The sequence below is a fragment of the Polyodon spathula genome, chromosome 17 (assembly GCF_017654505.1).
Source record: "Polyodon spathula isolate WHYD16114869_AA chromosome 17, ASM1765450v1, whole genome shotgun sequence".
NCBI classification, from domain to species: Eukaryota; Metazoa; Chordata; class Actinopteri; order Acipenseriformes; family Polyodontidae; genus Polyodon; species Polyodon spathula.
This window is the reverse complement of record NC_054550.1, coordinates 4,534,899-4,558,372: the sequence shown is the minus strand read 5'-3', so window position 1 is coordinate 4,558,372 and position 23,474 is coordinate 4,534,899. Positions and strand designations below refer to the sequence as shown.

General features: G+C 40.4%; 1 protein-coding gene across 1 annotated transcript in view; it reads left to right on the top strand.

Moving 5' to 3' along the window:
• Positions 1-8,836: 8,836 nt before the first annotated feature.
• Positions 8,837-23,474, top strand: part of LOC121330085 (mucin-2-like) — a 29,129-nt gene continuing 14,491 nt past the window's right edge. Inside the window, exons 1-30 of the mRNA XM_041276352.1 lie at positions 8,837-8,975; positions 9,693-9,770; positions 9,999-10,260; positions 10,874-10,988; positions 11,205-11,295; positions 11,696-11,802; positions 12,234-12,450; positions 12,913-13,038; positions 13,224-13,341; positions 13,649-13,787; positions 13,898-14,008; positions 14,158-14,227; positions 14,555-14,692; positions 14,816-14,980; positions 15,182-15,276; positions 15,522-15,648; positions 15,919-16,174; positions 16,526-16,575; positions 16,777-16,877; positions 17,010-17,161; positions 17,354-17,492; positions 17,623-17,733; positions 17,957-18,136; positions 18,423-18,662; positions 18,833-18,989; positions 19,483-19,611; positions 20,049-20,199; positions 20,920-20,963; positions 21,294-21,539; positions 21,891-22,410. Of these exons, the coding sequence (XP_041132286.1) occupies positions 8,900-8,975; positions 9,693-9,770; positions 9,999-10,260; positions 10,874-10,988; positions 11,205-11,295; positions 11,696-11,802; positions 12,234-12,450; positions 12,913-13,038; positions 13,224-13,341; positions 13,649-13,787; positions 13,898-14,008; positions 14,158-14,227; positions 14,555-14,692; positions 14,816-14,980; positions 15,182-15,276; positions 15,522-15,648; positions 15,919-16,174; positions 16,526-16,575; positions 16,777-16,877; positions 17,010-17,161; positions 17,354-17,492; positions 17,623-17,733; positions 17,957-18,136; positions 18,423-18,662; positions 18,833-18,989; positions 19,483-19,611; positions 20,049-20,199; positions 20,920-20,963; positions 21,294-21,539; positions 21,891-22,410 (4,511 nt within the window). The 5' untranslated portion in view covers positions 8,837-8,899. The remainder of the gene's footprint in view (positions 8,976-9,692; positions 9,771-9,998; positions 10,261-10,873; positions 10,989-11,204; positions 11,296-11,695; positions 11,803-12,233; positions 12,451-12,912; positions 13,039-13,223; positions 13,342-13,648; positions 13,788-13,897; positions 14,009-14,157; positions 14,228-14,554; positions 14,693-14,815; positions 14,981-15,181; positions 15,277-15,521; positions 15,649-15,918; positions 16,175-16,525; positions 16,576-16,776; positions 16,878-17,009; positions 17,162-17,353; positions 17,493-17,622; positions 17,734-17,956; positions 18,137-18,422; positions 18,663-18,832; positions 18,990-19,482; positions 19,612-20,048; positions 20,200-20,919; positions 20,964-21,293; positions 21,540-21,890; positions 22,411-23,474) is intronic.

Below are 23,474 nucleotides of genomic sequence, written 5' to 3'. Positions count from 1 at the left end.
AGTGTAGTCAACACGCAGTAGGGACTGATTCGGTGAGCTCTAGTCTTCAAAAAGTTACAAAAGGGAGTTACATGAGCTATAAACATGGCTTTGCAACAATTAACAACCCCTACCCCTTACACACACACGCACACACACACACACACACACACACACACACACACATGCATATTGAACTTATCTGTAAGTCACAGCCAAATGGCAGCTTTGTTTTCACAACATTCCAGATAACATCCATTGCACCTTTATCAGAAATGCAAAAAACTTCGTTAAGGTCTCTCAAAGCCTAAGATTCCACTGTACAATCACAATACAGCTACTAAAGCTTTATAAACAGCATCTTTTTATTCTTGTTAAGGGGTTAAAGTAGCCACTTGGAGTTTTTGGACAAGCTTAACATTTGAACTAATTCTCATATATCCACTGCATACCGTATAATTCACAAAAATACAATAGCACGATTACAAGTCCTAAGACATAATGAGCAACTGCGAAACTAGCAGCATTTTTATTGTTATATATTAAAATAATAATTATCTAGGCAAGGAATCGGGATTTAATAAATAGAAAATTTTAAAAATAGAGATAAGAGTAGAGGGGCAACTCCCAAGTTCGATAACACTCTCTAGATAAGAGTGTCTGCTAAGTATATTCAATTGTTATTAATTCTAATAATAGGCTCTAACTGGTCTATCTTAAAACCCTTATTAACATTCAAATAACACATCCATGGAAATACAAGAAAACCTGAATCATTTGCTGCCGAAGAAAATATCACTGATCCCTCAATACACAAAATGACAGTATTAAGTATAGCTATTTATATAGACTATATTATCTCTTTAAAACACTCAGGAGAAAACATTTCTAAATACACTCTATATAACAGTACCATACCAATGCAGGTATAAATAATAAAGCAACATTTTGAAAATAAAAAAAATATATATACATATACAGTATACTTTGCATGTGACAGAGAGCGAATGAATCCTAGTCAACAATCTCCCTCCTGACCTGTGAGGACGCTGTATAACAGGAACAGTGTGCCCCGGACTGGATGGTTAGACAGTTCATTCCAGGGTCAGTCGGAAGTCGTCCATCCAAAAAGGGGGTGAAGCCACAATACTAGAAGTCAGCTCTTTACTGAGGTAGGTGATGTGTCAGTCATGGATTGCAGGAGACGTGATTGCACTCGCTACCAAAGGGGGCGGGACTGAAGGTATGTCAGGGGGTGTGGCCGAACGATCTGTTCCTTTGTTATGGTTGTGAAAGACCTGTAAAGGACGGTAAAAGCCGAAAGTAACCGTGGGTTTTTGTCGTGTTGTATCTGTCTGTCTATTACTTGTCACCCTTATCATTCATAGAGAACTAAATCTGAGAGTTGCCGCTATTCAGTCAGCATCACCCCTGGACTGCACTGCTGTTTCACGGTTACTGTATAAATCATCCCTTACACAAGGAGCACTCACTATTGGGATTCATGGCCGTGTCTGTGTATAGGGTTTGTTATTATTATTTCAGGACTGAACCCTGTGGTTTTGACTGGCTTTACACATTGTCATGTATAGTGTGCGTTATTATTTAAAGCAACAAATAAAGCCTTGTTTTCATTAAGCACTGTATCATCTCTACACCTGTGCACTACAAACCACTTTACCACAATGCATTATTACAATGTGCATGTTATGTAACCAGTGCAGTAAACCAAAAGCATTAAAATCTGTTTTAGTTATTCTATTTTAAAGGCAAGTTATGGTACCGTCTGGTCTGGTAGATGGGGTAATTTTCAGTAACTTAGAACACTCAAGAAGATGAATTTGGAATTTGTAAAACTAGTGGCAAACGTTTCAAATGTTCAAGAAACAGTCCAATTAATCCTGTTTTCAAAAAGGCTATTCCTGGCATCATTAAATCCACAAACAACATGGCAACCTGTACAAGGTCCAAAGCATCAGTAATGTCTTTATGTACTTGATTACATGATTCATCTGCTTTTGTGTCATTGTAGGTGTCAGATAAATTTTAATTCTTCACATTGCTGAAAAGCTTTGTTCTGCAGTTGCATTGGTCAAAGGGATTGTCAAATAGGGGTGAGTAAGTTTATCAAAATCTGAAAGGAGTTGCCATGCCCTCTTATCAGCTCCAAGTATTTCCACGAAGTGGACAGTTTCAGTACTGTGTTTATGCTGGGTGTTGTCATCTGACGTTGATTGAATGTTTTCAGCAGATCTTTAAGCATGCTCGGATGAATGTGGAGACGATCAAAATCAAAATCACCTAAACTGCATCCCTGGTAAAGGTCCTTCGCATGGAGTGCAGGATGCGCCCTTTAGCCCGGAGATTGCCGGTTCAAGTCCAAGCTATTCCACTGCTCACCTTGGACGAGAGTTCCCAAGGGGCGGCGCACAATTGGCCGAGCTTCGCCCGGATGGGGAGGGTTTAGATCGGCCAGGGTGTCCTCGGCTCACAGCGCACCAGCGACCCCTGTAGTCTGGTCGGGTGCCTGCGGGCTTGCCTTTAAGCTGTCCAGAGCTGCGCTGTCCTCCGACGCTGTAGCTGTGAGGTGGCTGCATGGCGGGCCTGCAGAGTGACAAGAAGAGTTCGGCTGACGGCTCACTTTTCGAAGGACAGCTTGTGCTCGTCTTCTCCGCTCCCGAGTCAGCGTGGGGGTGGTAATGGTGAGCTGAGCCTAAAATAATACAATTGGCTCTTTCCAATTGGGAGTAAAATGGGATAAAAATCACCTGGCGACTACTAAGTATAAAAAAAGAAGAAAAAAAAAGAAATGGCTAAATTAAGCGCTCCAGGTGATATGCTGCAGCAAAGTTTTTTACAATCTACAGATCATGATAACAGGTTGTTTTGGCGGTTGATGATGAAAAAGTCTCTTCCTTGGTATTCTGTTCACCTGGAGAATCAATCCCTTGAACAAAAATAGACTGCTGTTTTTTCTTGGCTGTGTGCCCCTCTTCATTTGTGTCCTCATACGAGTGCTTGTCAGCTCTAGCTGCAGCCAACGGCTTGAAAAAAATTCCTATGTCCATCTTAACAGTACACTAGTGCAATATGCCTCAATTACAAATTAGCATGACCCACTGGGCTTACATATTGGGAAAACAATGCAGGGAAGCAAGGTAAATATAATTTATTTTTTGTTTACTCAGGGTTTTTTTGGTAGAAAAAGCTTTGGAAGAACAATGAGATTCAATGTACTATTTATTTATTTAAAAAAAAAAAATAATTCCCTCAATCTCACTGTTAAAAGTGGGTAGGCAGTGCCCCCCCCCCGTTTTAAAAGTGCGTGGGCAGTGGTCCCTTCAGCCCGCCTGTCTTCGGCGCCTTTGTCTTTCAAGCTCTCCTCACACCAGACATGTACCGGATTTACTTGGCTAGAGGAGTCACAGCAAATGCCACAATAACAAACTTCTCCTCTTTTGCCAGTTCTCGCTCACCTCGACCCCCATGCAACCGGTTTGTGGAGGGCCCATCATGTACCCCGAGTGGATAAAAGAAATTTGTCAGTAAGAAAAAATCATCCCTGCCGGCTGAGAATAAAAGTATGTTTGTATAAAAAAAAAAAAAAAAAACAGTAACAAGATTTACTTGACTGTAGGTTCTGGGTTACCTTGAGTAACCTTTAACAAGAAGGGCAACCTTTATAGATTTGAAAAAAAAAAAAAATTAATAAGGGAGGCATTTTTTAGTTTGGTCTGCAAATAATTTATTAGAAATTTCCTCTGGTGCACAAGACACACTTTCTTACTAGCAAAGATACCACTGCAGTGAGAAGTCTGTATGTTTACTTTTAGCTGCTGGATAAGGAAATATCTGATTTTGTGACTTTCTGGTTTTAGAAATGGTATTGTGTGATTGCCAAGTAAAACAGCACAAATCAAATCCTGGTTGGCTTTGAACATCCTGCTCACTTTTTCTCTTGCCATGTGTTCAATCCCAGCTCCCTTGCTGCTCTCAATTTAACATACCCCTGGGCTATGATGCAATCCATTGACATTTTCCATAGAAACTGTATTTGTGTGTTTTTAAAAGGCTTGCAGAGGCAAAACAAAAGCCTTTCTTCTTCGCTTATTGGTTTACCACAATCCACCGTCCATCTGTCGTGAAGTTCTATCCCCTACTCACGTCTACTTTGGGGGGTCGATGGATCCCATCACCCAGCCTTGGTCTCACCTCATAGGAGGACGGCTCCTTTCAAGCCAATGGTTGAGATCCTGGACAGCACCTATCCTATCATTCCCAATGAATAAATACAGTAACGCTTACTCATGCTGCTGCCTTGCTTATTGAATAGTTAAAGGATTATGGGTAGGAAACATCCCATGTGCTCTAAGAGTCTGGACGTGGCAACTAGGGGAAGATTGTTACTTTCTGGAATAACTAGACCATAAGATATAAGAAAGTTTACAAACAAGAAGAGGCCATTCGGCCCATCTTGCTTGTTTGGTTGTTAGTAGCTTATTGATCCCAGAATCTCTTCAAGCAGCTTCTTGAAGGATCCCTGGGTGCCAGCTTCAACCACATTACTGGGGAGTTGGTTCCAGACCCTCACAATTCTCTGTGTAAAAAAGTGCCTCCTATTTTCTGTATTGAATGCCCCTTTGTCTAATCTCCATATATGACCGCTGGTCCTTGCTTCTTTTTTCAGGTGGAAATAATCCCTTGGGTCGACACTGTCAATACCTTTTAGAATTTTGAAAGCTTGAATCAGGTCGCCGCATAGTCTTCTTTGTTCAAGACTGAATAGATTCAATTCTTTCAGCCTGTCTACATATGACATGCCTTTTAAATCCAGAATAATTCTGGTCGCTCTTCTTTGCACTCTTTCTAGAGCAGCAATATCCTTTTTGTAGCGAAGTGACCAGAACTGAACATAATATTCAAGATGAGGTCTTACTAGTGCATTGTACAGTTTTAACATTACTTCCCTTGATTAAAATTCAACACTTTTCACAATATTTCAGAGCATCCTGTTGGCCTTTTTTATAGCTTCCCAACATTGTCTAGATGAAGACATTTCTGAGTCAACAAAAACTCCTAGGTCTTTTTCATAGATTCCTTCTCCAATTTCAGTATCTCCCATATGATATTTATAATGTACATTTTTATTTCCTGCGTGCAGTACCTTACACTTTTCTCTATTAAATGTCATTTGCCATGTGTCTGACCAGTTCTGAATCTTGTCTAGATCATTTTGAATGACCTTTGCTGCTGCAACAGTGTTTGCCACTCCTCCTACTTTTGTGTTGTCTGCAAATTTAACAAGTTTGCTTACTATACCAGAATCTAAATCATTAATGTAGATTAGGAATAGCAGAGGACCTAATACTGATCCCTGTGGTACTCCACTGGTTAGCTCACTCCATTCTGAGGTTTCTCCTCTAATCAGTACTTTCTGTTTTCTACATGTTAACCACTCCCTAATCCTTGTATTTGAATCCCAACTGCATTCAGTTTGAGAATTAATCTTTTATGCGGGACTTTGTTAAAAGCTTTCTGGAACTCGTAATAAACCATGCCATATGCTTTGCAATTATCCATTATCAATGTTGTATCCTCAAAAAAAAACGAGCAGGTTAGTTAGACACGATCTCCCTTTCCTAAAAACCATCTCCCAGGATACTGTTACCATATACGTAATTTTGCATTTTGGATCTTATTATAGATTCACTAAGAGGTGGACCTGCCGAGGGCTGTATTGAGGCCAACACAATGGTGCTTTAGGGTTTTTAGGGTTCCATTTGTGATGGAGTGCATACAATACAGATAAGCAGAAAGTTGAAACTCGTCTCCACGTTTTCCCTCTGGATCAAAGAAACATGTGTCCATTTTAGCCCAGTGGTGCTCTTGATAAGGGGCTACACAGAGCTATAAAACTACAAAATGTGTCTAAGGACAAGACGATCTCAGTGAAAAGCCCCTGAATTCAATGTCCTCATTCTGTGATTTTAATGGGGTTATTGCTTTCTGAATTTATGAAAAAAAAAAAAAAAAAGCTAATGACGATTTGGAGCAAAAAAGCTGTAACCTGCTGTGTTTCTGTTACACTCCAATCTCTCTCGATTCCTTCTACATGACATCATTGTTATGCCAGACGAGATATTGATCTTGACTGGGTGATAAAGATCACAGAGGCGGTCCACTCCATTAATTCTCAACAGGAATTGGTTCACTTCTGGTAGGTGTCCTTTTTCCTAATTCTGCCATTGTATTCTCTACCGGCTTGTTATACAGTTTAGCGACAAAATGAAGCATTAAAGCAATAAGAAAGTATATTTGTATTTACATTGTGAATAGCTGCTAGTGGCCAAACCAGCAATTCAAACTCCAGCACAGGGTTTAAAAATATGAAGCACAAATAAATGCCAACAATGAATTGGGCTGTGCTGAATGAATATCTTATGGAAAGCCACAAATGCAATTGCGTGCTGAATTATGTTTTCCGAGTTGTGTACGCCATTGCCCCCGTGGCACCTCTGTGTTGATACCATTGTCATGTATGTGAGTGGAAACTGTTGTACTGGCGGTGCAGTTTTCTGTGCAGTCCTGGAGGTCTAATTCCACTCCAGGTTTAACAGGTAAAATGAGACAATGAACTGCTTCAGGGCTGGAACAAAGACCAGGAGTGGAACTTTGGCCACCCATGCTAGTTTAACCTAATCTAGACCCTAAAGTCACTAATCCATTGCAATTCAGTCCTTCAGTTAAACGACTCAAATAATGTTCTCCATACAAAAAATCAAAGGGTGCATTCTTGCATAACTTTGTAGAGCTAGAACCTGTATTGTTTCACTGAGTAAACTGCGTCGATGGCTTTAGTCTTTGTTAAAACACAAATGTGATGACTAACATATCAGGCCAATTCTTTTATTTACATCATAACAAAAACCAGGATCCAGTTCCTGGATTATTCGGAATAGCGATCAAAAAATGTTCCACCCAGCAACTCCAAACCAGTGATCAACAACAGTCCTCCTGGATGCTAGGTCCTGAGAGTGTGTGTTTTAGGATAAATTAAGTAAGCAGATAGGGTATGATTCACTTGTATCACTAGTGATGTTAGCCACTCAACAGCTTTTAATCTATTGTTCTAAGGGCTGGACAAAATGTAAATGTACCCTGCATACCGGTACACCATTACATTAAATCAGCATTACCTTCTATGGTAAATTTGCACTGTAATTGCTTTCACCAGGATATATCTAATATATATATATATATATATATATCCTTGAGGAAAACTTGTTTGAGTCAGCCAATACTCTGAAACTGGGGAGGAAACTTACATTTCAGCAGGACAATGACCCGAAGCAGAAAGCCAAAGCCAAATCCACACTGAAGAGTAAATGTTCTTGAGTGGCCCAGTCAAAGTCCTGACTTGAATCCAATCTAAAACATATGGCGAGACTTGAAGATTGTAGTCCATCCTCAACAAACTTATCAGAACTGGAGAAATTTTCCTGTGAAGAATGGGCAAAAATGTCACCATCCTACTGTGCAAAGCTAGTAGAGACCTATCCAAAAAGACTCCTAGCAGTAACTGATGCAAAATGTGCTTCTACCAAGTACTGACTGAAGGGGCTGAATACTTATGCCACCAATTTTGCTGACATTTAACCTCCTCCTCATATAACAGTGTTCAGTTTAACCACTACAGCGTTGAATTAAAAAAAAGGTTTGTTTGAAAAACTGTGCATAAATTATTTGTAATTCAACATTATTGGTAGGGGGTGAACACTTCTGCAAACCACTGTATCAATACATGGATGAAGGCTATATATAGAGGTTTACCTCATTTGATTATTAGAGTCAACTGGCTCAGCTCAGCACATAAGAGAACAGAACAGTCTTATAACCTCTAACAGAAAATCAAGTACACATGTGAAGCTTCTAGTCTGGAAATCTCTAGCACCAAACTAACTAAATGAATTAACTATACCAAAAGCAAAAGGTCTGTGTGCAGTACAATAAGACTACATATCTTGGTAACCCTGAAGAGGTAACTGTCCCTTCTTCAAAACTAGATAAAAGGACAAGTGGAATATTTGTTCTTCATTTTGCACAGCTTTTGATGCAACGCTGAATACTGTTGCTTATATCCCGTCTCAGATCTGTACATTTTTCTCTTAAATGAGCATTTGAATGCAATTTGTTCTAAACTGATCTGCTAAATTACACTTTGAGCCGAAATCATGGAGACGCTGCTTTTAACTATTGCTGGCTCATCTGTCTAGCAGCTTAAGTAGAAAAACAGTAACATGTTGGCTTTTTCAAAGACTTTATATATGAAGCATCAATAGTGATAGTAAATGAGCAAGATGGCTTTTACCAGGTCATAGTTTTCATTGCTCATTTCATTTGATCATTACATTTGTCTTTGCTGTAAAAACCAAAAAATTCTGCACTGCACAGCCTGAAATGGGTTTTCTTTAAATAACCCATCCTTGCTTCTGTTTCCAGCCAGATACAGATTTACCAAACCTGACATTTGCCATCATATCTTTTTTTTCAGTTTTATCACTAAAGTTTCTATAAAACTCTTCTTGGCATTAATATTCAACAAAATGAAGCAGACACGCAATTGAACTTCTGGATCAGGAGTATCGAGTTGAACTGACGGGTTGGACTACTCCCAAGCCTATGACTTCTTTTGTCCAAACAGAACCTTCCACTCCCTTTCTTCAAACAGTGTGCCCATGTCTTAAGAAGTCATGCGTCTATTTACCTTACCCTACAGCTCCACCTCCTCAGAGCACCTCCAGGCACCTGGAGCCCTCCCCAGACTTCTAGTATAAAAGGGAGCAGACCCCAGGTAGGGGCACCTTGCAGAGAGCACCTGTACTGTACCTGTGGAGATCCCAGTAGAGAACTACAGGGCAACATGGGCTTAAGAAGGGGGGTACCGCTATGGGCCCTGATATGGCTGATATCTCTTGCTAATGCCTCTACTATGAGTGGTAGGAATGTTTTTTATTTCTTGTTCTTAATATGTAAAGTTAGCATTGCATAGGAATTGCATGGAAACATCTATCTGTGGATCAATCTATCTATTGTATACTACCATGACAATTTTCTTTAACACTTAAACAGTTTACGTACATGTTATGTATTTCTTTATTTTCTTTATTGGCTTGTATAGGCCTAATTGGAGCAAACTGTACATAAATATACTTTTTTAACACAGAAAGTACAAGCTGAAGAAGAGTTCGTTTGATTGGTTAGCTAGAATTGCAAAGAAATAAGTACAATTAATTTACATTTATGTGAATAGAGAGATCATTTTTCAATTTTATCCCGACGGTGAAATGAGTCACATTCTAAGCGTGTCTATAGAAATGAACATTGTGCAGCATGGCGTTAAGGTCATCGGGTTGAAACACAAAGCTTGTACGCACAGCATCGCTGTGCACAATACACATACATGTTTATTACCCGGTATATGTTGTATGCTAATGTTTACAGCTTGTTTTGTTTTCTTTCAATGGTTTGTGTCTTTTCAATGTGTTTTGCCATTTGCAATGATGATTGGTATTTTGAAACTCAGCAACACTGCTGACAAAAAAAAAAGCATTGTGTATTTTGATTTAAAAAATAAATAAATAAATAAATAAACCCAGTCTACCAATAAGCATTCCCGAGACACTGGACTCATCCCCATATGTGTCTCCCAACAGGGTCTCAACCAGAGGTGCAGAAAATAGGCGGAACAAAAGTTAACATCATCCCAGGAATGATGAAGCCCATTATATCTGGTAAAATCAATCATCTGACTTCAGCACTTCATTTTATTTGCATTTGCCAACCACGAGTCAATAAATTAAGTTCTTGCATGTCTGCCAAAGACTGAATCTATGATGTTAACCTACTGTGTGCTGGATATACATGAAAGCTGCATTCAGCAGTGGTTTAAGTGGCCAGCACTTCAGATAACTATTCTAACAAGTATCACATTAAAAATGTTTCCGCTGTTCCTTTCTCAGGGGTGAACCCTGCTCACAACGGCCGCGTGTGCAGCACATGGGGTAACTACCACTTCAAAATGTTTGATGGAGACGTGTTTAATCTCCCGTCCACCTGCAACTACGTCCTCACCTCGCAGTGCAAGAGCAACTACGAGGACTTCAACATCCAGATGAGACGAGCGGTCGTCAACGACCTGCCGACCATCAGCACCATAACCATGAAGCTAGAAGGGACAGTTGTGGAATTCACCAAGAACGCCATCTCAGTCAATGGGAAGCAGTAAGTGCTTGTGATCAGCCTTGAACACAGTGTAGGGATTTACAGCAAACACAGAAAGTGTGGCTATGTTTTACTTGAAGCAAGTCTAATTACTATGTGTTTACATAGCAGTGACTTAGCAAATACACGTGTGCTTACACATAATGGCAATGTTATTATGCATAGTTACAACATGCTTAACATGTACATCTTTTTGCACTATATATATATATATATATATATATATATATATATATATATATATATATATATATATATATATATATATATAAGCACACACAACACACAAAAAAAGTTAGGGTTAGAGTTAGAGTTAAGGTGAGGGTTAGGGTTACATCATGCAAAAAGATTTACACAGAACATACATTGTAACGATGCATAATAATATTGTAATTGTGTGTAAATACACATGTATTTACTAAGTAACTATTATTTAAATACACAGTAATTAGAGGCACTTAATGTAAAGTGTTACCTACAGTTTTATAATTTTAAGTAATTATTGTCTACAGAATCTTTATATTATAATGAATTAAAACAGCTTCCAACAGCTTTAAGAATGCTACCGGCCTGACTCTGAGCCCTAACAAGTGCTGATATCGTTTTCTTCCAGGGTTACCCTGCCTTTCAGCCAGTCTGGTGTCCTGATTGAAAAGATCAATTCTTACATCAAGGTCACAGCTAAACTCGGGCTGGTTGCCATATGGAACGAGGATGATTCTCTTGTGGTAGGAGCCTGAAATACGTACTGCTAACAGCTCCTTTGGGGTGGTCGAGGTTTTCTCCAAAATCAGACGCAAAAGGAGCATGTTTGCTTTTTAACTCATTTCCTTCAGTCCTAGTGATATGCATGCTGTACAGTATGTACAGAAACTTTCCTAATGAATAGCATTGCAAAGACTGTGTCAGCTCCCTTGGTTAAGGTTTGTTGTCTCTCCCTGTAGCTGGAAGTTGATGACAAATACATGAACCAGACGTGCGGCCTCTGTGGAGACTTCAATGGAGTCCAGGTCTACAATGAGTTCATTCAAAATGGTAAGCATGTGCAGTCTTTTCACAGCTCACCCTGCTGCTAACACAACGCAATATAACAGGGGGGGTGACTGAATACCTTTAGAAGCATTTTTATAGCACACTGTTTGTGTTTTACACACTTATCTCTCATTGCATGATACGTTACAATGCACTTGCCCATGTGGTTATATTGTACTGTCTATTTACATTGCAAATACACTGTGTAATTACAAAAGATGTAAGCACGAGGCTAAGATTTTCATTTTGCAATTGAGCATGGAGCAGCATTCTAACCGCAGAGCAGGGTGTGTTATTACAAGTGTAAATACGTGTCATTTAGTGTGTTAGTTTAAGGTGTGACCACATTGCATTTTTATCTAGTGTGTTAGTTTAACGTGTGACCACATTTAATTCTTTCTAGGTGTGAAAATATCTCCTCTGGATTTTGCAACCTTCTGGAAGATGGACAGCCCAACAGAAACATGCACTGAACTCACTCCTCCATCTGAGGACAAGTGTGCCGATCTGGTGAGACCTGCTTTCCACTCTCCACAAACAGAATGCCTGTAATCACACATTCTGAGATAAAACTTCAAGTTTACCATGGCAGTTTTGGGTGGTATTTTTGCATTTTTACCAGGGTTATACTATGCATTTACCATAGTTTATCCACTGTGCTTTACCAGACTTTGCTAGGATTTTACTAGGGGAACCTTTTATAAAGGGGTTCACTACAAGAGAGGATGCTCAAATTATCAAAGGTACTAGCGTTATAAAGGGCAGACTTACACCTAACAATGAATGTGCAGCACGGTTTTATTTTGTTGTGATGTATAACATCATATCATCATGGAGATGAAAGATTCTTAATCTTCTGCTGTTGTAATAACAATAATACATATGAAATTAATTCTCAGTGATTTGCTTTTGAGCATCTTCGTTCTGTATATCTGTTACAGAAACCATTGTGTGAGCAGATTCTGTCCAACCCTGCCTTAGTCACCTGCAAGGACCTGGTACCTGTAGATGCGTTTGTCAATGCCTGCGTTAAAGACATGTGCCAGTGTAACAACACTGCTGAGCATTTCTGCCTGTGCAACACCATCTCTGAATACTCGCGGCAGTGTGTGCACGCTGGCGGCAAACCCCAGAACTGGAGAACAGATCAATTCTGCAGTAAGCTTACCGTACTCCATTTCTACATTTCATGTGTGTTTTTAAATGTATTAAAAGAAAAGCTATTTCAAATTTTATAAACCATATTAGAGGATGGCAAGGTGGTGCAGTCTCACAGCTCCAGGGTCCTGGGTTCAGTTCCTGGCTTGGGGGTCAGTCTGTATGGAGTTTGCATGTTCTCCCTGTGTTTGCATGGGCTTTCACTGGGCACTCTGGTTTCCTCCAACCAACTAAATTGCCCTATGAGTGTGTGTGTGTGTGTGTAATGGACTGGCATCCTGTGTCTGCTGGGTTAGACTCCAAATCTCCACAACCCTCTATAGGATGAAGCAGTTATTGATAATAGTTGGATGGATAAACCATATTTCTCTGTTTTTTCAACTGTATTAAAACCATCAATTTCAATATGGAGCGCACCGTTCTATTGTCGGGGGTCTAATGGGCGTCACTGTTGTTTTCCAGGTAAGACATGCCCGATGAACATGGAGTTCAAGGAGTGTGGGATCCCTTGCACTGACACCTGCTCCAACCCTGACCGAGGTCACCACTGTGAGGACCACTGCACTGATGGCTGCTTCTGCCCAGCAGGTAATGAATGCAGCACTTTTTATTATTTTAGTAATTTACAGTCACATCACTGCTTGGTTATTCACACTGTCATGATTATTTTTCAATAGAAATATGTATTTTGGAATCAATTTACAGAAACTGTCCATACAGTACCAAGGCCAAGCTAGGAGTTTTGTCTGAATTGTCAATTTGTTTTTTTACAGGAACTGTTTTTGATGACATTAACCACAGTGGATGTATTCCGCTACAAAAGTGCTCCTGCAGCTACAGTGGAAAAACATACAGTCCTGGAGAGTCTTACTCCAGCAATTGCCGGCACTGGTATGTCTTGTTCGTTCTCTTACCACTGCTGTTGGCAGAATCCTGTACTTCAGAAAATGTGTGTGTTTGAACAGTTGATATTTGATTTAAAATGTACCATGCTTTACCATACCTTGCTATTCTTTACCATGCTTACCTGTGCTTTACCATGCTTTCACTATGCTTTATTAGACTATGGGAAACTTTTCTAAAGCATCATGGTAGAGAAGCATACCAAAGTGTAATAAAGAATAGCATAAGTTTGTGACAAAAACAAAAGTCACCTGTTAAATTGACTGTTGCCTGAGCATTTGATTCTTCTCTGCAGCGTCTGCAATGGAGGACAGTGGACCTGCAATGAGCTGGACTGCCCTGGATTCTGTTCCATTGAGGGAGGTTCCCATGTCACCACATATGATGGCCAAGACTTCACCTTCCACGGAGACTGTTCCTATGTCCTCTCAAAGGTGGGCACTAAAGAAAGCACCCCCCCCCCCTTGAAAGGACCATTTAGGAGATGTTGGTATGTCTCCCTAGCCTGCATATCAACCTTTTGTTTTGTCTTCCCTTTCTTTAGACTTGCCAAAGCAATGCATTTACAATTCTCGGGGACATTGTCAAGTGCGGGCTGACAGACACAGAGACCTGCCTAAAGTCTGTCACCATTGCTATTGCAGGAGGACAAAATGTAAGTCAACTAAAAATACAAAATATTCGATAATATATCTAAGATATAAAGTTTTTTTTTTCCCAGTGATTTGGTTCCATACAAACACTGTGTCGACTGTGCTATATTCTAGGAAGTGTAAGTTCTTACTCTTGATGTTCAATTAATAGGTCTTCAGCATCAATCCAAGTGGAAGCGTTTACATGAACGGGTTGTTCGCTCAGCTGCCATTGTATACAGGTAAGCTTCTATAAAAATGATTTTATAGACCATTTGAATCGTTGTTAGAATTTCAAAAATTATTCATATGAAAATGTAACAAATTATTCACAATAAGTACTTTTTTGTGTACTTCTTCCCTTTTGGGATAATCAGTCAAACACCCCTAATGTTTCTCTTGCACGGTTGTACTGACCTTGCTTGTTCATGTTCTAGAATTTGATTGGTGACAACAGATCACATCATCTTATTAGAACCACAGCTTCAGTCACTGTTCTGAAGGGGACAGTCATGACATTCTTAAAGACCATTTCCATGACTCTAACAATGTCCTCTTGTATTTTGTAGTCAATGTAACCATCTTCAGACCATCCTCGTTCTACATCGTTGTTCAAACTTCCTTTGACCTGGTGCTGGAGATCCAGCTCACTCCCATCATGCAGGTTTACATCATTGCAGGTCCTGTTTACAAGACACAGACTTGTGGTAGGTGTTTTCAGAGTTTGACGTGACCTATCACTCTTCACGTATTTATTTTCTATTATAACTATAGTGATTTCTGAGTTTCTGTAAAGTCAATTCAATTCAGTCGATGCTCTTTTTATCCAGGTCTCTGCGGTAATTTTAACAACGTCCAGACTGATGATTTCAAAGTGAGCAGCGGGGTGGTGGAGGGAACGGCCTCTGCCTTTGCCAACACCTGGAAGACCCAAGCAAGCTGCCCAGATGTGAAGGACACTTACAACAACCCTTGCAGTCTGAGTGTTGAGAATGGTAAGCACCCTATTGCTGTACAACACCAGCTGTTTAAAGTGAAGTTTTAGGTTGATATCTTAAGGGTTAATGACAAATACATGCTCGTATATTGGCTTGTATCTGACTGAGAGCACTATGCATATCAATTATTTTGGCATCAATAAAGTTCGCAGTATTCTTGTAAATAATGTTCTGCTAACTTTCCTTTCCGTTTCACAGAAAAATACGCCCAGCACTGGTGCTCCATGCTGTTAGATACTCAGGGTCCTTTTTCTGCCTGCCATCCGGTGATCAACCCTGCCACCTACAACAAAGTATGTTTCTAAACATTTGAACAATTTACTGTACCACCATTAAATACAAATCTACCTGGGACCTGGGTCCTAGCACCAATCAACTAACTTACAAAGTTACTTGCAATATTTTCTTTTGCCTCTCTAAATCTTTCTTGAAATTATTTACAAATTTTTTCAGCATTTTTGTTCTGAAAGTTTTTACTAGCCCTCTTTTCAACCGTCCCCCCTGTCCGTTTTACTAATGCGCCTCTCACTGTCTGCAGAACTGCATGTACGACAGCTGCAACTGTGAGAAGAGCGAGGACTGCATGTGTGCAGCCATCTCCTCGTACGTCCGCGCTTGCGCTGCTAAAGGGGTCGCGCTGGACGGCTGGAGAAGCAGCATCTGCAGTAAGTATCTTGAGAGCTTTAGTTATCCAAGCAAGCTAAATCACCTGATTTCTTCCAGAGACACCCTAAAGCACATCTGATTGCACATGAAGATTTAAAACTACACTTGGATCTCTTGCTTCAAGGGCCACAGTTGTCATTTACTTATCTAGTTTCAATTCAGTAGACTGAATGTTCATCTTACCCTGCTTCTGTTAAGGTAAGAGTTGACTTGGAAACGGGTCTTCCCGAAAGCCTAGTCTAATAATTTATTCCCATTTATTTATTCAGCCAAGTACTCCACCTCCTGCCCTAAAACGCTGACCTACAGCTACAACATGACCAGCTGTGATCGCACCTGTCGCTCCCTCAGTGAGCCGGACTACACCTGCAAAGTGAACTTTGTACCTGTGGATGGGTGTGGGTGTGCAGAGGGGACCTACATGGACGAGGGAGGCAAATGCGTCCCACCTGAGAGCTGCCCGTGCTACAACAAGGGGTCAGTTGTGCCAGCTGGAGAGGTCATCAACAGGGACGGAGCCATGTGGTAGGTTTTTTTGTTCAGTTTCTTAAAGGAATTTTTGGCACCCTCTGAATTTGCATAATATTTATTTTTTATCTGTTTGTTATTCCATTATATGCATGTGCTTAACGATACCATATCAAGCCAGAGCAAGGTGGCATTTCTGTAACGAGGCCACTAGTGGTATGCACAGGTAATTTCATCCCTGATACAGTCAGTTTGTGAAATATTTGCTATGGACAATTTCAGCCTTAGTGTTGATTGACGAAGTGAGGGCAAACATTTGAAAAGAGCTACTACAGTATTTTAATCTAATCTAATCTAATCTAATCTAATCTAATCTAATCTAATCTAATCTAATCAATTTCATTTTAGCACTTGCAAGCAAGGGAAACTGAGCTGCATTGGAGAATCTTCACAACCAAGTAAGCAGTTTTAGTTGCCTGATTACTTATTTAGTTGTCTTTGTTTCAGCAAGTTACCCCAGAAGACTGCTATACTTTATATGGCATGTTTAACCATTGATCTTTAAGTGAATACAGATATGCTCACTATTACAGATATGCCTGTGACACAAGAAATTCAGCCAAGCTATTCAAAACTAACCACTGAGTTCTCCTTTGCAGACTGCACAGCACCAATGGTCTTCTTTGACTGTAGCAATGCTGTAAAAGGGGCTCATGGATCTGAGTGTCAGAAGAGCTGTCAGACACTGGATATGGAGTGTGTAAGTGAATGGGAACATTTTTCTACATTCCTGGGAACCTTTAAAGAATTTCAAGAACATCAACAGAAGCTTAACCACACCAGGATACCACAGCGGGTTGGAATAACGTTTCGATTTCTCTTCTCTTAACAGTACAGCACAGAGTGTGCCTCCGGCTGCATGTGCCCAGAGGGTCTGCTTTCAGATGGGAAAGGAGGCTGTGTCTCTGAGAACCAGTGTCCTTGCATTCACAACGGAGCCTCCTACAAAGCTGGAGAGACAATCAAAGCGGACTGCAACACCTGGTATGTAAAATCCAGCATCCTTCACTGCAGAAACAGGGCCATCATCTCATTCCAGTTCATGAGGAATTCACCAAGGATCCTTTGGGTTCAGACTACCTTATGTGCATGGTTTTATTTAGTATGCGTATGCTGTTATGCTGTTCTTCTCATGTTTTTTTCTAATATTTATATATCTGTTTCTTTGTTTCTTAGTACTTGCAAGGACAGACAATGGCAGTGCACAGATAACCTGTGCCAGGGTACCTGTGCCATCTACGGAGACGGGCATTACATCACTTTCGATGGGAAGAGGTTCAGCTTCAGTGGAGACTGTGAATATATCCTCACACAGGTATGTTTCCACAAAGGCTGGCTGTGCTTGAATGCAGCAGGCTGCAATGAGCTGAGGTTACAAAAGCACCCTGCTCTTTCTGCTCTTTCCTATATTCTTTTTACAAGACTCCTTTTTTCTTCCATTGCAGAACTATTGCATTGGCAACTCAGCCAATGGCACCTTCAGAGTGATCACTGAGAACATTCCCTGTGGCACCACAGGGACCACCTGCTCCAAGGCCATCAAGCTGTTCCTCGGGGTAACACACAGTTTAGAACATGTCATTGAGCACCTGTTGAGGCATCTTTAGGGAGAAAGTGAAACTTAAAAGATTAAAGTCATCTTACTAAATTTATCCCCCCCCCCCCCCCCCCCCCCCAAAAAAATGTGCCTGGTTAAAGTCCTCAATATTTTGTGTTGGGTAGGGGGTGTTGGTGGACAAGGGTTTGTTATGCTTAATTAACATTTTTTTCATTTATTAGAACAATGAGCTGATATTGTCTGAAGGACACTACCAGGTGGTCCAGAGAGGCTCGGGGGAAGAAGTACCCTATAAGATCAGCACCATGGGAATTTACATGGTCATCGAAGCCAAGAATGGATTAATCCTCATGTGGGACAAGAAGACCAGCATATTCATCAAACTCAGCCCCGATTTCCAGGTTTCCCTATAGGGATATCGGGATATATATATATATATATATATATATATATATATATATATATATATATATATATATATATATATATATATATTATATATATATATATATATATATATATGTATAACTGTTATTATAAAGTTCATTGTATTCTCTTATCATTACAGCTCAGTAGGAAATTGGGCCAGAAAGTACAAAGCCAATGCTGGATCAACCAGAGTTTGCTTTTTGTTTTCTATATGAAAAGAAAGCCAAGGTTTCATGGGCTGTGGGTTGTGTTTCACAGGGTCACGTCTGCGGCCTGTGCGGTAACTACGATGGGAATGGACAGAACGACTTTACTACCCGGAGCCAGGCGGTGGTTGTAAACAGCCAGGAGTTTGGAAACAGCTGGAAGGTCTCTCCCAGCTGCCCCGACGCGAAAGTCATAAGAGACCCCTGCGTCTCCAACCCCTACCGGCAGTCCTGGGCTCAGAAGCAATGCAGCCTCATCAAGAGCAAAGTGTTCACTGCCTGCCACGCTCAGGTAACAAGGATGATGGAAACCCGTTAGACAACGAGATACTATACCTAACTGATGACATTATAACAAGTATCGATTCACAGTGAAAAAACCCATAAGATATAGTTAGTGCTATTTTGTTTGTAACTTTCCGCTTCATATACGGATCTGGGAATATTGGATTTTCTCTACAGGTGGACCCCACTCCGTACTACGATGCCTGCGTGAGAGACTCGTGTGCCTGTGACTCTGGGGGAGACTGCGAGTGCTTCTGCACGGCCGTCGCCTCCTATGCTGAGGCCTGTAATGAGGCTGGCATTTGCGTTTTGTGGAGAAGCCCTGAAATTTGCCGTAAATATATATATATATATATAGATATGTATTTTTAATAATCCTAAGTGAGCTCTCTGTTTTCAGGATGATAAGTCATTTCATCTTTGATCTGTGATCTGAAGTCTTCTTACTCCATAATTCAGGGACAAGGGGCAGAGTTGCCCTTTAGTGCTCTTGTCCTGTGCTGGTTATTTTGTTTTCAATTCTGATGAGACTTTTTTCTTCCGAACTGTGTGTCAAAGCCCCTCTGTGTTCATCCATACTTTGCCCCAAATTGGTTGAGAATTTAGGCCGCCAGACCTCTTTATTCTTTTTCAGTTTTATCTTAGATATACTGTTTTGATCAAACCAGGCTTGTTATTATTATTATTATTATTATTATTATTATTATTATTATTATTATTATTATTAATTGGCAAACAGCACTTTACATGTAGAGAGATGGAACAGATAAGGAAGTGTCTTGGGTACTGGGATTTCAGAATGAAAGGCAGTCTGTTCTCTCTTCCAGCGCTGTTCTGTGATTACTACAACCCCATTGGCGAGTGTGAGTGGCACTACAAGCCCTGCGGCGCTCCCTGTATGAAGACCTGCCGGAACCCCAGTGGGACGTGCTCCAGCCAGATCCCAGGATTGGAAGGTAGGGATTGTGCAGAGCGGGCTGAAACTATTTCACGTAGGCAGAGTCAAGCTGCAGAATCGTCGTTACTGAAACACATCACAATCCAGTCCAGTATAAACACAGGCATGCAAACGCTAAACCCAGACAAATCTGTACTTCTAATGCCCAACACAAAACCCCAAACTGACAGAAGGACACTTCAGCCCATCGTCACAATTCAGTCCGTAACCTCTCTGGTGTTTTTTCTGCTGAATGACTTGCCCAAAGCCCATCAAATTCAGAGATCCTACTCTCTTGCATCCAAGAAGTAAAAAGAGATGTTCCTAAAATTCATGCAAGTTCCCAATACATTCACTTCACGTTATTAACCCTAACCCTGACCTTCACTGCTTCTGTTTAAATAACGTACTAAAAAATAGGAGTTTTTCAAATGTTCAAATGTTGTTATTAAACAGGTTGCTATCCAGAGTGTCCACCGAACCAGCCCTATTTTGATGAGGATTCGATGACGTGTGTAAAACAGGAAGACTGCGGTTGCTATGACGATGAAGGAAATCACTATAAAAACGGGGAGAAGGTTCCCTCCACAGAGAACTGTCAATCATGGTATATTACAATTACAGTATACCTTTATACATTTATCAGCTGTATGGAGATAAACATTAACTAAATTCTGAAAGCATTCATTGACCTGCAACAGTGCATTCAAACCTATTAATAAAGACATTTGAACCACAGTGTACAAATGCCAAAGTGCTTATATAAGATATGGACTCATCCTGCCACTTCAATATTACTTGTTGAAGTTTTGAGCATGCAGTATTGCAATCAATGAAGGGGTAGAATGGGGATATTTTTAGTCAACAAAAATAATGTTTAACTGAGTGTTTTATTGACTATGCAATGGTGGTGGAACTCAAGATTACAGAGCAGTGAATAGTCCTGCAATGACATTGTAATACATGTGTAATTACAGGTTGCTAGCATTGAGCAGGCCATCGCTATGTAATTACACACAAATATCCTGCTGTTCCTGTTAACTACTGGTGGAAAAGTAGATTCCACGAAAGCACATGAACCACTGATAGTACCCCAGTTTTGAATGTGTTACTAAATGGTTTTGTTTGCCCTTTAATCTAGATGATATTATTATTATTATTAATAATAATAATAATAATAATAATAATAATAATAATAATAATAATAATAATAATAATAATATCCAATGTCTTATGGCACTTTTCATTTGTATAAGAATGGCTATACTAAGCTGTTAATTATAGCCCTCGGGTATATCAAACACTGTTTTTTTGTTTTTTTTTACAGCTTGTGTAAATCTGTGGAAGTGCATTGCAGCTATGATGTTCACAGTAAGATGAATATCATTTGTTTTCCTTTGCATTTAAATAAAGTAATGGTTAAAATGTAAGCAGAAATATTAATTTAAGAAATGTGTACAGTTTCTTACAAATCATATAGGCCTAGCTATTTCTTTTTATTTTGTTTTTATGATTCCCTGGTTTCCTGATTTCTTTTGTATTTACTGCTCTCTAAGATTGTATTTAAAATTCTGTTTTACTGCCCTTTGCTTTTAATTTCCCATATACATATCTCAGACAAGCTTTGTAGGAGAACAGACCAGGCTTTGTCCATTTTATATGTATTTGTAATCATATTATTTATCTTGATTCCTTTACTAGAATGTTACTGTACCTATCAGGGGAATATGTATCCATATGGTGCAACAATCTACAACACCACTGATGGCTTAGGAAGCTGCATAACTGCTACCTGCGGAGAAAATGGCACCATTGACAGAAACATCACCACCTGCCCGACAGCACACCCCAGTTCAACAACAGGACACTCAACTACTACCATAGGAACTACCAAGCATACCCCAACAGTGTTCAACTTCACCACCCCATTTCCAACCATGCCAACTGGTATGAAATATCGTTTCTGGATTGTTTTTTTTTTGTTGCCAGATATATAGTTTTACATATAATGTAAGATAGCTGCAGGGTTTTTTGCATTATGGTCAGCTCCGAATGTTCATATTTGTTATTATTATTATGTTATTATTATTATTATTATTATTATTATTATTATTATATTATTATTATTTATTATTTATTTTTCTCTCATTTGTGTTATTCTTTCTTTCGAAATACCTAATTGTTGCAGTTGAAAGACTGCTGTTGAATTACAAAATGTTTTTATGAGTGTATAAATATATATATATATATATATATATATATAAATCGTTTTATATGTTCTGTCTTTTTATCTCATAGGCAAATCTACAACAGCTCCACCCTCATCACCTACTGCAACCTCAGAATCAACAACAAGTGGCACTACTAGCTGCCTAGAGGAAATCTGCCAGTGGTCAGAGTGGTATGATGTAAGCTTCCCAACTGACAGTAACGATGGGGACGATGAAACGTATGACAAAATCAAGGCGAAAGGTCACTCTCTGTGTGCACATCCATTGCAACTGCAATGCAGAGCCCAGCAATACCCAAATACACCTCTAGGGGACTTAGGACAAGTAGTACAATGTAACAGTTCATTTGGGCTCAAGTGCAACAACAAAGATAATCCAACCACATGCTTAAACTATGAGATCAGTGCATACTGCTGCAACCTTGTGAATTGCAATGCGACAACAAGGGCACCACCTGCGACCAGCAAAAAATCAACCCCTCTCCCAGTCACCACATCTACATCCCCTGGAACAACAACTTCAACCCCTCTCCCAGTTACCACATCTACATCCACTGAAACAACTACAACCCCTCTCCCAGTCACCACATCTACATCCACTGAAACAACTACAACCCCTCTCCCAGTCATCACATCTACATCCCCTGGAACAATAACTACAACCCCTCGCCCAGTCATCACATCTACATCCCCTGAAAGAACAACTCCAACCCCTCGCCCAGTCATCACATCTACATCCCCTGGAACAACTTCAACCCCTCTCCCAGTCACCACATCTACATCCCCTGAAACAACAACTTCAACCCCTCTCCCAGTCATCACATCTACATCCCCTGGAACAACTTCAACCCCTCTCCCAGTCATCACATCTACATCCCCTGGAACAACTTCAACCCCTCTCCCAGTCACCACATCTACATCCCCTGGAACAACTTCAACCCCTCTCCCAGTCATCACATCTACATCCCCTGGAACAACTTCAACCCCTCTCCCAGTCACCACATCTACATCCCCTGGAACAACAACTTCAACCCCTCGCCCAGTCACCACATCTACATCCACTGAAACAACTACAACCCCTCTCCCAGTCACCACATCTACATCCACTGAAACAACTACAACCCCTCTCCCAGTCACCACATCTACATCCCCTGAAACAACTACAACCCCTCTCCCAGTCACCACATCTACATCCCCTGGAACAACTCCAACCCCTCGCCCAGTCACCACATCTACATCCCCTGAAAGAACAACTACAACCCCTCTCCCAGTCACCACATCTACATCCCCTAAAACAACAACTACAACCCCTCTCCCAGTCACCACATCTACATCCCCTGAAACAACAACTTCAACCCCTCTCCCAGTCACCACATCTACATCCCCTGAAACAACAACTTCAACCCCTCTCCCAGTCACCACATCTACATCCCCTGAAAGAACAACTCCAACCCCTCTCCCAGTCACCACATCTACATCCCCTAAAATAACAACTACAACCCCTCTCCCAGTCACCACATCTACATCCCCTGAAACAACAACTTCAACCCCTCTCCCAGTCACCACATCTACATCCCCTGGAACAACTTCAACCCCTCTCCCAGTCATCACATCTACATCCCCTGGAACAACTTCAACCCCTCTCCCAGTCA